The sequence below is a fragment of the Salmo salar genome, chromosome ssa27 (assembly GCF_905237065.1).
Source record: "Salmo salar chromosome ssa27, Ssal_v3.1, whole genome shotgun sequence".
Classification (NCBI taxonomy): Eukaryota; Metazoa; Chordata; class Actinopteri; order Salmoniformes; family Salmonidae; genus Salmo; species Salmo salar.
This window is the reverse complement of record NC_059468.1, coordinates 11,292,228-11,305,147: the sequence shown is the minus strand read 5'-3', so window position 1 is coordinate 11,305,147 and position 12,920 is coordinate 11,292,228. Positions and strand designations below refer to the sequence as shown.

At 42.7% G+C, this 12,920-nt stretch overlaps 1 protein-coding gene across 1 annotated transcript in view; it reads right to left on the bottom strand.

Moving 5' to 3' along the window:
- The window catches only part of enpp2l (ectonucleotide pyrophosphatase/phosphodiesterase 2-like), a 33,114-nt gene that overhangs the window by 15,789 nt on the left and 4,405 nt on the right, over nucleotides 1-12,920 (bottom strand). Inside the window, exons 7-23 of the mRNA XM_045709263.1 lie at nucleotides 12,707-12,786; nucleotides 12,371-12,490; nucleotides 12,084-12,139; nucleotides 11,492-11,557; nucleotides 11,222-11,294; nucleotides 10,762-10,870; nucleotides 10,343-10,468; nucleotides 10,175-10,206; nucleotides 9,913-10,040; nucleotides 8,225-8,309; nucleotides 8,035-8,122; nucleotides 7,698-7,867; nucleotides 5,503-5,548; nucleotides 4,128-4,267; nucleotides 3,308-3,449; nucleotides 2,989-3,066; nucleotides 2,067-2,199 (exon numbers count right to left, since the gene is read on the bottom strand). Of these exons, the coding sequence (XP_045565219.1) occupies nucleotides 2,067-2,199; nucleotides 2,989-3,066; nucleotides 3,308-3,449; nucleotides 4,128-4,267; nucleotides 5,503-5,548; nucleotides 7,698-7,867; nucleotides 8,035-8,122; nucleotides 8,225-8,309; nucleotides 9,913-10,040; nucleotides 10,175-10,206; nucleotides 10,343-10,468; nucleotides 10,762-10,870; nucleotides 11,222-11,294; nucleotides 11,492-11,557; nucleotides 12,084-12,139; nucleotides 12,371-12,490; nucleotides 12,707-12,786 (1,672 nt within the window). The remainder of the gene's footprint in view (nucleotides 1-2,066; nucleotides 2,200-2,988; nucleotides 3,067-3,307; nucleotides 3,450-4,127; nucleotides 4,268-5,502; nucleotides 5,549-7,697; nucleotides 7,868-8,034; nucleotides 8,123-8,224; nucleotides 8,310-9,912; nucleotides 10,041-10,174; nucleotides 10,207-10,342; nucleotides 10,469-10,761; nucleotides 10,871-11,221; nucleotides 11,295-11,491; nucleotides 11,558-12,083; nucleotides 12,140-12,370; nucleotides 12,491-12,706; nucleotides 12,787-12,920) is intronic.

Here is a 12,920-nt window from a genome sequence, read left to right as displayed (position 1 = left end):
TTTTTTTATCGAAATGTGTTTTTGGTCAGAAATGCCTTCTGGAACATGTCAACTTTCATGTGCTATAATAACAAACTTGTATTCCATATGTAAATACGAATAAAAGTGTTAAATTACGAGCCTAGTTGGTCTAGCCACGGAAAAAGACCGGAACCTTCCCGCTAGCCATGATTGGCAGAGATAATGGATGGGCTGCACATGCCGGGAGATGAGTTTGGATTGGTCTGCATGTAGCATGCTTCTGTCTATAACGTGAGCTGCTCAGTATTTGTTGATAGTCCTTTCTACTGTGTCGTTTTTGAAAGATATAACATTAGCCATCGAGAACTACAAACGTTTGCTACTTTTCTCAACAACATTGAAGCACTGAATTTAGCAGGTGCTATTGACAGATCAGTTGGAAAAGGGAAGGGCTACTTTCTGCACACGCCACGGTCAGTGTGAGCCGGAGTGACTTGACACAACGCTGGCCAAACAAGATGTAGCTACAAACAAAAACATAGTTAAATGGTTCCAGTCTGCTGTGAAGCGTTCATCCATCTATACGGGTAAGAGTCCAGCTGCATTTTCAGATATTATAAGTTTCAAAATTTGTCAGAAAGTAATTTTCCTTGCAAGTTAAAGTGTACTGTTCGTTAGCTAGCGAACGTTAGCTTGCTGGCTCGCTAGCCAACGTTACGTGTATCATCTGTGTAGTAATATTATTCTAATCAGAAATCCATTTGCATTGCTAGTTATAGCCTAATGTTAGCTAGCTAACATTGAACTAGTTGTTAGCTTTAGCTACCTCCAGATTTATACTACAGCTATGATAATGTTTGTATTGGTAGTAGTACGAATTGGGATTATGCCGATTCATTGTTTGGCTAGCTAGCTAGCTCCATGTCTAAACAAAAGGCTCCACTTCGCCAGATGATTACATGATCCATCAAGTTAGCCAGGTGTGTCTGGGGGTGATTAGGTGTGTCTGGGGGTGATTAAGGCCATTTAATCAACATGTGTACATGTCTAGACAGTAGTGACCCATCCACTAAGCTAGATGTGGCTGGGGGTGGTTATAGCATTTCCTTCACATGACCCATCAATTTAGACAAGTGTGTCGGGTGAGCATCGTCTAATAATTATACAATATTTATTTAAAAAAATTATCTGGACACTTTCTGTTTTTGATATTGCAACTATGCAAGTAACCATTTCACTGTACCATTTACACCTTCTGTATCCTGTGCATGTGACACATAACCATTTGATTTTATTTGATATAGTGTGTGTTTACCATTGAAGAACAACATGACCTGCACCAAAGTCATATTAGGATATAGATAAATATAGACTAGATAAAGTGTGATTTTACCTGGAGTTTTTCCTTATTGTAGGCTACTACTTTTACCACTTTAATCTTGAAATCTTTGGTTGTTCACTAAATTACTCACTTAGTTTAGCGCATGGCCACACATGTGAAACCTTAAAGAGATGGGCGGGGCTAAGGCTTAAGAGGGTGTGAACGATGCTGAATGGGTGTAGACAAAGAGCTCTCCAGTAGGTGTACCAAAACCTTCGAGTGCCATTTTCTCAAAAGTGGGGTTACAAGTTTATCAAGTTTCAAAGCAGAAATACTTTCTCATTGTTCCTCACCCGCGGCAGGTAGCCTAACCGAAAGGTTGCTGGATCAAATCCCCGGGCTGACAAGGTAAAAATATGTTGTTCTGCCCCTGAACAAGGCAGTTAACCCACTGTTCCCTGGTAGGCCGTCATTGTAAATAAGAATTTGTTCTTAACTGACTTGCCTAGTTAAATAAATGTTAAATAAAAAACTGCAGTGTACGATATACCATTTTCTAGCTCTGAGTCTCTACTTTTATCCAATGTAACACCATTACAAATTTTGATCTTCCCCCATCACTACCTGTCACCCTTATAGCTCGCACACATCGCACCAAATGTGGATATAGCAGTCATCTGCCGATCGTTCAGCATGCTGTGTTTTATGGACTACCCGCTGTAGACTTTCAGAGTTGCTAAGTACTCTCGGCCAGGAAACGCTATTGCTGTGTCTGAGTCCTTACTCTTTGATTTTCACGGTGGTGTCCCGGTGGCCATCGTAGTTGTTGTCAAAGATGGGACCGGTGACCACGTTTATGCCGTTATTCTCCGCTGCGTAGCGCTTGAGAAGAGTCCCCTGGAGGTAGCTCCATACTTCTGCAGAGTTGAAGGGAAAAGAGAACAAGGGAATAAGACAATCAACAATTGGAGAACCAAATCAAATGTTTTGCAATATTATGTGTAAATTACTTGTTGCATGAATGCATTTAGGTCATGAACTGAAATTAATGCTTATAGCCAACCTTGAAAAATGCTCTCTATACTGCATTTGTGTATAGCATTTTGTGAATACATGTTATTAATGTGTTATTGCGCCATTTGAATCATGACAAGGGCACCTTATAAGCATTTCAAAATCCAAAGGCTGCATGTCTGATCTTGATGATAATACCTTCAAGAGGAAGTAAAAGTCATGCCCCACACTAAAAGTCCCCAGACAAGGGAACTGACCTTCACATGCTTTTGGAGTCTTTCACCACACCAGGCTTCACTGGCCTAGACTGAGGCTTTCTTTGTGTGTGTGTGTGTGTGTGTGTGTGTGTGTGTGTGTGTGTGTGTGTGTGTGTGTGTGTGTGTGTGTGTGTGTGTGGGGGGGGGCACAATGGGTGTCAGCCTGTCCATTCTCTCCCAGACCCGAGGTCATCCGACTAGCCTCCCGCCTCAAGCAAAAACGCAGCACAAGAGTCCAGAGGCCCACATGTACTATATATGATGTGACTGGTAACTGTAAAAGCTTTGGAAGGAAGCATCTACCAGAGGAAAACAGAATGTGAGCAACAATGATCTCCTTTGAGAACCTACAGTATAACAACAACCTTCTTAACAAAACGCAGTGACAGATTTATTACAATTGTTATAAGTAGATATAAATAAATGAATACTCACTTTTGAATGCAGGGTACATGGGAACAGTGTTCGTGATCAGTGATGCATCATACTTTGATTCAGAAGACATGGCCAGCTCTAGCATAGAAAATACAAATATATACTTTCATTTACCTCCCATTTAGGCCTGGAACAAAAGCCTGCACACCATGTAGCTCCACAAGACCAGGGTCGTCTTCATTAAGCACAAAACTGATTGAAAAAGGAGGTACTATCTAAACTCCAATAAGAAATGCTTGTTTTCGTTTTGCATTGCGAAATGTTTTGCTTTGGTGTGCCTTAATGAACATGACCAAGAGTGGGCAAGTGTGCAACCCACCTGGTGGATAGAGGAAGCCATAGGAGCCATCGGTGTCCTGGCTGTAGGTGCTGCAGGCCTGGCTGTGTTCTAGAGCGACTCGCATGTCTGCTCTCACACACTCAGTCACTGGCTCAGGCTCAGGGAGGGGCATGACTTCTTCCTGGAAGGGAATATGTTGTCATTAGTAACACATAGTGAAATCCCATCGCCAAATGAGAGAGAACCGGTACACAAACAGCCAGTGTTAACAAACAGCCAATACAGTGTTGCTGTATGTGATTGGGGCCATGTCATTAGTTGGTATTTGTGTGCTGCATCGTGTCCGAGTCTGTATAGGGTTCAGTTAGGTTAGTGTTACGCAAGTACCTATCCAGATTCTCTCCCCCCAATAAAACTAAACCAGGCTCATTTTAGTACAAAATGCAATTAACCAGTTGAGTCAAAGACCAAAATAACATTTACGATCTCCCAACAGGAGTACTAATTGTTTTCACACATACTACTCCTTGCACCCACTCAAGTAAACAGAGACATTTCAAAAGAGCTTTGGAAAGATATGACCTAATGCTTCCCAAATGGTGGCTCTGGACCGACTGGTAGGTCATAGCCAGTCCCTGGCCAAAGCCTGGGCTGTGACTATGATCTTTATTGTGGGTATATTCTGTGGGTAACAAGAAAAGCCTTATGTGGGTCACAATTCAAAAACCGTTCGGCAACCACTGATCAATGACTCAACAGGACCCAGGTCTGAGGGACAAGCTCTCAAATCATATGGATCGACTCATTAAATCACAACTACTAGCTCCATTTGTTGTGTTCCATGTGATGAAGAGCCTACTTGTTTGGGCACTGTGAATGACGTCCATAGTGGCATGGAGAGCTCCTGGCTGTATCCACTGATGAAGTCACTGTGGAGGAGGAGGCTGTACGTCGTTTGGAAAAGAACCGCTGGTCGACCGAAGGGGAGGTGTGTGGTGTCTGTGAAAATACCAGTTAATCAAGCAAGTAGGGCAGTAGTTAACCTGGGCTCAAAATCAGTCATTTTGTTAGCTGGTTCAATAGAAGGTCCAGAATCCCCTGGCTAGTGTTTTTAGGGGATGTAGCAATGCTAGTGGAAACTAATTGTATCAGTTAGGGCATTAGCATTAGGATTAGCATAAGTTAGTGTATTTAAAAGCATGGGGATAAGGCGTTGGAGCTGGCTGGAGTAACTCAGGAGTGTGTACAATGTGTAACACTCTGCACTACGGGTTCTCGACCAATCACATTCACATTGTCATGGTGCAACCGAGTTGAGTTGGTAAAGCTCACTCTTCAGCGTGAAGTACCACCACCTGCGCCATTGAATTGCTTTTCGGTGTCTCAGCTGGCTAAGGTGTTTCAAGAGGGCGGTCACGTGTATTTGCAAGACAAAGTACGCAAGATCAATCCTTTCAGTAGGGGACTTGTTAGCTAGGAAGCAAAGCTGTTAAGCAAGTAGCATGTCGCCGGTTACAGTGGTGCCGTGCCCTGGATCTGCAGTGCGTTCATTTCAAAGGCTGGGGTAGCTGTGGACTGAGAGGGGCGAGTGTAACCGAGTTGAGTTGGTAAAGTTCACTCAGCTTGAAACACCACCAGCAGCAGCATGGAATTGCTTGCATTATGGTGGTGCAGCTGGCTATGGTGATTCGAGAGTGTTTGGGATACAGAGGACACAAGATCAATCCCAGTAGCAGACGTGTGAGTGAGGAAGCAAAGCTGCTAAGCCACACAGTGCCACAGGTTACACTTCAGATGGTTGCTAAGCTCCTAGTCACTCAGTAAGTGGGAAAGTTAGCGTATGAGTTTAAAAAATAGTTAAAAAGAGTTCACCCAAATTACAAAATTACAGTTTCCCTGTGAGCAGTATATGGACAAGGTAAGACAGCAATCAATGCTTTTGTTTTGTTTACCTGGTCATTAGTGTTTAAAAACACTGATCAATATCACTGATATTAGCATTTTTGGCGTTTCATGTCATACCTTGTCACGAGAGACTAGGCCAGTTGTAATTCTTTTGAATGCACCGCTAACTGATACAATCTTTCACATTTTCAAAAACTGTTAGCCAGGAGATTATTTGGATTACTCCATAACACCCTAGGTAAGTGGAAAATAAGCACAAAAAAAGAAAAAAGGGAACTATCACTTTAAATAAACTGTAACTGAACACACTCTAAAAGATTGATACTTACCATCTACGGCTGGGCTGAATCTCTGATTGTTCTCCTCTACTTTGTTCTGTAACAGAGGAACAGAGACCTTAAAGTCCCAGTGCAGTCAAAAGCGTGATTTTCCTGTGTGTTATATACACAGAACAAAAAAAAACGCAACCTGCAACAATTTCAAAGATTTTACTGAGTTACAGTCAATTGAAATAAATTCATGAAATCTGTGGATTTCACATGACTGGGAATACAGATATGCATCTATTGGTCACAGATACCTTAAAAAAAAGGTAGGGGCGTGGATTAGAAAACTACCATTTGCCTCATGCAGCGCAACACATCTCTTTCGTATAGAGTGGATCAGGCAGTTGAATGTTGTCCCACTCCTCTTCAATGGCTGTGTGAAGTTGCTGGATATTGGTGGGAACTGGAAAATGTTGTCGTACACGTTGATCCAGAGCATCCCAAACATGCTCAATGGATGACATGTCTGGTGAGTATGGAAGAACTGGGACATGTTCAGCTTCCAGGAATTGTGTACAGATCCTTGCAACACGAGGCTGTGCATTATCATGCTGAAACATGAGGTGATGGAGGTGGATGAATGGCACGACAATGGGCCTCAGGATCTCATCATGGTATCTCTGTGCATTCAAATTCCCAACGATAAAATGCAATTGTGTTGGTTGTCCGTAGCTTATTCCTGCCCATACCTTAACCCCAGTGCCACCATGGGGCACTCTGTTCACAACGTTGACATCAGCAAACCACTCGCCCACACGACGCCATCTGCCCGGTACAGTTGAAACCGGGATTCATCCGTGTAAAGCACACTTATCCAGCGTGCCAGTGGCCAACGAAGGAGAGCATTTGACGCAGATGAGCTTGCCTGAGATGGCTTCTGACAGTTTGTGCAGACATCTTTCAGTTGTGCAAACCCACAGTTTCATCAGCTGTCCAGGTGGCTGGTCTCAGATGATCCCTTAGGTGAAGAAACTGGATGTGGAGGCCCTGGGCTGGCGTGGTTACAAGTGGTCTGTGGTTGTAAGGCCGGTTGGACGTACTGTCAAATTCTCTAAAACAACTTTGGTGTCACGTATAGTACCCCTCTGGCCTCTAGGTCACCAGACTGCTGATTATTAGGCACACCTGTCACCATCACCACACGCACCAGTGCTTATTGACACTCACCTGGACTTCATCACCTCCTTGATTACCTGCCCTAGTTATGTCACTCCCTTTGGTTCCTTCCCCAGGCGTTATTGTTTCTGTATCTGTTTCATGTCGGTGCACTGTTCGTGTTTCTTGTTTTGTTCATGTTCGTTTATTTATTAAATGTCTTCACTCCCTGAACTTGCTTCCCGACTCTCAGCGTACATCGTTACAGCTGGTAGAGAAATGAACATTAAATTCTCTGGCAACAGCTCTGGTGGACATTCCTGCAGTCAGAATGCTATTTGCATGCTCCCTCAAAACTTGAGACATCTGTGGCATTGTGTTGTGACAAAACTGCACATTTTAGTGGCCTTTTATTGTCCCCAGCACAAGGTGCACCTGTGTAATGATCAGGTTGTTTAATCAGCTTTCTTCATATGCCATACCTGTGAGGTGGATGGATTATCTTGGCAAACGTGAAATGCTCACTAAGAGGGATGTAAACAAATGTGTGATTTTTTGTTGTTGAAAGAAATACTTTTTTTGTGCGTATGAAACATTTCTGGGATATTTTATTTCAGCTCATGAATCATGGGACCAATACAAACACATTGAATAACAGATTCCCTACATGGAACAGCAGATAGTCCCCCCTAAAAAAATCTAAAGGAAGCTTGTTCTGAAGTGTCTGTCCTATATTTACATTTAGCAGACGCTCTTATCCAGAGCAACTTACAGCAGAAATTAGGGTTAAGTACCTTGCTTAAGGGCACATTGACAGATTTTTCCCCTACTCAGCTCAGGGGTTCAAACCAGTAACCTTGTGGTTACTGTCCCAATGCTCTTAACCGCTAGGCTACCTGCCACCCAAGAGAAAGATCAGGAAACATTTGCTTTAGTTTTTTTTTTTACATATATTTAACCCCTTATTTTTTACACTAAACAGTCTCCATTTATACTTGCATTTATCGGACATCAACCTTAGGGGTTTAAAATGAAATGGACCCCGACCCTGTTACTCAATAAAACTCTTTGAGTTGGTTCCCACTCATGACCTCCCCACTGACCTCATTGTCACAGCTACATCCCAGGTCGTAGGTTGTGGCAGAGGATGTGTCAGAGCTGGTGGGAGCGGTCACTTCCTCTGGCATGGTGGGTGTGAAAGGAGGGGCTTTCAGCATGTCATTCAGACTGCCATGGGTTCCATTGTTAGGGGCAGGGGTCAAGCCCAGGAGGTCTGAGAAAGAAGAGCATATGAGATTGATTTAGAATGGAACAAAGTTTCCACTGAAACTTTCAATTTCCTAGTTATGAAATATTTATTGTAAATATCTGTTTCAGAGTAAGGGGGTGGCGCCAACAAATAAGCTCTTAATAGCACTTAAGAACAGAAAGAAATCGTACCGCACATGACATTGTACAACTCAATACTTTCAAATTCTGCCACTTTTGTCTGGAACATAAAGCTTGGTCCGTAGCCCAAAAAGATTGTCTATACAGGGAACAAACATTGGAAACAATGTAAACACAAGCAGCTAAGAATATGATATCTGGAAAATGTTACAATAATAGAATTGTTATTTAAGTAGTTTACCCGCATACTGGTAATCTTATTGTCAAATCCGTGGTCACCAAAGAAACCACATCTCCCAGGATGCCTCCTGTTTTCAGGCACTTTCCTTTATCACATAGAATATACAAAATAAAAAGCATTAGATAAATGCCAATTTGTCCCCAAATTCCATACAATGCTTTTTAACTTAATCTAAACTCAGCAAAAAAAGAAACCGCCCTTTTCAGGACCCTGTCTTTCAAAGATAATTTGTGACGTAAATGTAAAATGTAAATGTAGAAATCCAAATAACTTCACAGATCTTCATTTTAAAGGGTTTAAACACTGTTTCCCATGCTTGTTCAAAGAACCATAAATCAATGAACATGCACTTGTGGAACGGTCGTTAAGACACTAACAGGCAATTAAGGTCACAGTTATGAAAACTTAGGACACTAACGAGGCCTTTCTACTGACTCTGAAAAACACCAAAAGAAAGATGCCCAGGGTCCCTGCTCATCTGCGTTAACGTGCCTTAGGAGGCATGAGGCCTGCAGATGTGGCCAGGGCAATAAATTGCAATGTCCGTACTGTGAGACGCCTAAGACAGCGCTACAGGGAGACAGGACGGACAGCTGATCGTCCTCGCAGTGGCAGACCACGTGTAACAACACTTGCACAGGATTGGTACATCCGAACATCACACTTGCAGGACAGGTACAGCATGGCAACAACAACTGCCCGAGTTACACCAGGAATGCACAATCCCTCCATCAGTGCTCAGACTGTCCGCAATAGGCTGAGAGAGGCTGGACTGAGGGCTTGTAGGCCTGTTGTAAGGCAGGTCCTCACCAGACATCACCGGCAACAACGTTGCCTATGGGCACAAACCCACCATCGCTGGACCAGACAGGACTGGCAAAAGGTGCTCTTCACTGACGAGTCGCGGTTGTGTCTCACCAGGGGTGATGGTCGGATTCGCGTTTATCGTCAAAGAAATGAGCGTTACACCGAGGCCTGTACTCTGGAGCGGGATCGATTTGGAGGTGGAGGGTCCATCATGGTCTGGGACGATGTGTCACAGCATCATCGCACTGAGGTTGTTGTCATTGCAGGCAATCTCAATGCTGTGCGTTACAGGGAAGACATCCTCCTCCCTCATGTGGTACCCTTCCTGCAGACTCATCCTGACATGACCCTCCAGCATGACAATGCCACCAGCCATACTGCTCATTCTGTGCGTGATTTCCTGCATTTCAGGAATGTCAGTGTTCTGCCATGGCCAGCGAATAGCCCAGATCTCAATCCCATTGAGCATGTTTTGGACCCGTTGGATCGGAGGGTCAGGGCTAGGGCCATTCACTCCAGAAATGTCCGGGAACTTGCAGGTGCCTTGGTGGAAGAGTGGGGTAACATCTCACAGCAAGAACCGGCAAATCTGGTAGAGTCCATGAGGAGGAGATGCACTGCAGTACTTAATGCAGCTGGTGGCCACACCAGATACTGACTGTTACTTTTGATTTTGACCCCCCTTTGTTCAGGGACATATTATTCAATTTCACATGTCTGTGGAACTTATTCATTTTATGTCTCAGTTGTTGAATCTTATGTTCATACAAATATTTACACATGTTAAGTTTGCTGAAAATAAATGCAGTTGACAGTGAGAGGACGTTTCTTTTTTTGCTGAGTTTAGTTGATAGTACTAGTAGTGTAGAAAAATACAATACTTGGCAATGTGCCACTTTCTCTCCATGAGTAAGTGGACATCCTCAATTCTGCGGTTGTTGGCGTAGTGAAGCCGTTTTGGGAGGTGTTGTTTCAAGTAAGGCTTAAAGTGCTGGGTTGGCATTTTACACTGTAAAACAAGGTCATTACATGGACTCCGTGATCGCACAAGTAGATGACTTGCAGTAAGTTCTACACAGCCGCAAAATAACTAACAAAAACATAATAATTGTTTTGTTTCGCAAATTTTTCATGTGTACTTACTGTAAGATTTGCCACAACTACTTTTGGGTCATCTGAAAAAAGTTAACATAAAAAAGTAAAACAGCTATATAGGAAAATATATACTAGAAAGAAAGAAAGATGTGTGAACACATTCTAGTTCACACATCTATCCAGCTATGTCCATTTTCTTACAGTACTGTAACTCACAGGTGGTTGACTTGGGATCCCGGGCCCGGATTCTCCCAAGAGATCCAGGGATCAGATTGATCTCGTCCACGTTCACAGGATAGGTACTGAGGAACTCAGTCCTTTCACAGTGGGCCTCCTCCATTCCTAGGGGCAGAAAGAGAAAAGTTATTTTTATTTCATTTTTTGATTTAACCTTTATTTAACTAGGTAAGTCAGTTAAGAACAAATTCTTATTTACAATGACGGCCTTACGCATAAGCCAAGGTCAGTTAACATTTCCCATGGAACAAAAGTCGACTAAAATGTTTTTCTGGTTGCAGACATCAAATAACAAGATTACAACAAGGTAAATATGTATTTTTTTCACAATGTTATTAGGTCAGTTAACCAGAGAAGACATAGGCTCGTTATGGTCCTTGTGGTCCGTTCTTCCATACCATGGTCTCCAACGACGATGATGTTGACACAGCGGTGTAGGTTCATCTGCTTCAGGCCGTTCATCAGCTGACCAATGACATTATCAATCTCCCTCAGGGGGTTGTCCAACTATAACACACAAAACACACAAAGGTTACTATACAGTAAGTCATACCTCAACAACAATCTCTGGAATTCGTCATTTGTGGTTCATGACAACATTTTACCTGTATTTACAATATTAATGTGTAAAAATGCGTAAATATCACCAAAGTCAGAGACCGCAACATGATTTAGCTCTTTATCCCCTTAAGATGAGTTGCTCTTACGTGAACCCCTCCCTCCACAACACCCACCCCGCCCCATAGCAACCATCAACTATCTCTGGCCTAATCTTGTCCACCAGCCGGCTCTCTCTCTCTGTCGAACCAATTCGGGACTGGGGACGAGGTTATGTCTGGCCCAATCAAAGGAGCTCACCTCGTTGCTGAAGGGTCCCAGTCTGTGTCCGAACGTGTCGGGCTGCTCTGAGTGGACGGCGTATACATAGGGCCTAGAAATATCACACAGACACACAGCTCAACCTCTGACCTATTCAGTACAGTACAGCAGCTTGGTTCTCTATCTATTAACGCTCTTATAAGGCTGAGTAGCTTAGTCCATCTCTGAGTCTTCAGGGGAAATTGGTGGAAGTGAGGTTGGCGCAGGTTGATGTTCATATTTAATGAGCATTGGGGGTGAATATCTAACCTCTCATCGTCAGGAAGACTAAGCCAACGCAGGATGGTCAGGATTCTCCTCTCCAGTGGAATCACCCTGCAACGACGCAGACATGTCAGTCAAGTATACTTGCAAGTATCTCATGACTTAGTTCTAGAATAACTACATGTTATGAGGGTACATTCTTTTGCAAAAAGAAATATCAACCAAAGTGTTTGCCTGGCAGTCTAACGTGTTTATGCTAATCAGTGAAACTCGCTAGCAAAACAAACTGGGCTCTGGGCTACCATGTTTTGGAAGCTCAATGGCCAATGTGTCTGATTGTGTGTGGGGGGGAATTGTTTGTATGGATGTGCCGCAGGAAGGACCAGCCCCCTCGTCATTATTAGTTAATAGATATGCAAATGAATGCATTATTCCAGTAAAATCACAACTTATTTATATTGACCCTTATTATCATCTTTATATTAAGTTTCACAACTCAGTATTAATGTTTAATAAATAATTAATGCTCTAGGTTTCTTAATCAACTGATCAATTATTTGTTGTGTCATTTTGCTCTAACAGGCCACCGTAGTTGAAGGTCAAAATAGTAATTGACAAAGAGACCAAGTTAACTCACCAAGGCCAGAAGAATGTTCCTGCCTTCACCCCTTGCTTCTCTGCAGTGATCCAGATCTACAGATACACGGAAACAGGTAATGTTCCAAGCACAGATATAAAACATGAGGCATACAGTATGCAAAAAAACCATTCACTTATTATCTTTCCATTCCTAAGAACTTGATCCTGCTCCAAGTTACTATCTTACATTAGAAATGTCATTGTAATTCTGCAAACCTTTAGTGTATTTCCCTAAGTTTAAAAACTGTGTAAGCGTGAAGAATTGGACAGTATCTATACACTCACAGGTTGGCCACCCCACCAGCGGTGGTTCAGTTTCTCCCTCCCCCTCAGGCTGAAGTTGGCGTCAAACACGGGGTCATGCATGGAGTTGCCCACTATTCCGTGAGACTCGGGATATAGCCCCTTGAAAACATCACAACTCATTGATTTACCAGAGAAACATAATTGACGAAGATCTGTATAAAAGTTGTTACAATATTATTATAATGTTGTTACATGTTGTTACAATGTATATGACTTGGAAATTGGAAACCATCTAATTGAAAACATATTTCATTTCAAGTTTCAATAAAACAGTGGTATATTCATATGGACATGCATCGGAATAAGTAACCATACCGTGGCAAGAGTATACAAATTGGGGAAAGTTTTGGAGGGGTACACTGGTCGCATGTAGGGTGCATGAGTGCCACATGTTCCTATATGGAAAGAAATTAGCAAATGATCAATATATTATCAGTAGCCTAGAATCTTTCATCACACTGCATGAAATCTAAAGTGAAAGCACCTCACTTCAACTCATCCATTCCTGTCTAAAATCTAAGAGTAGAGT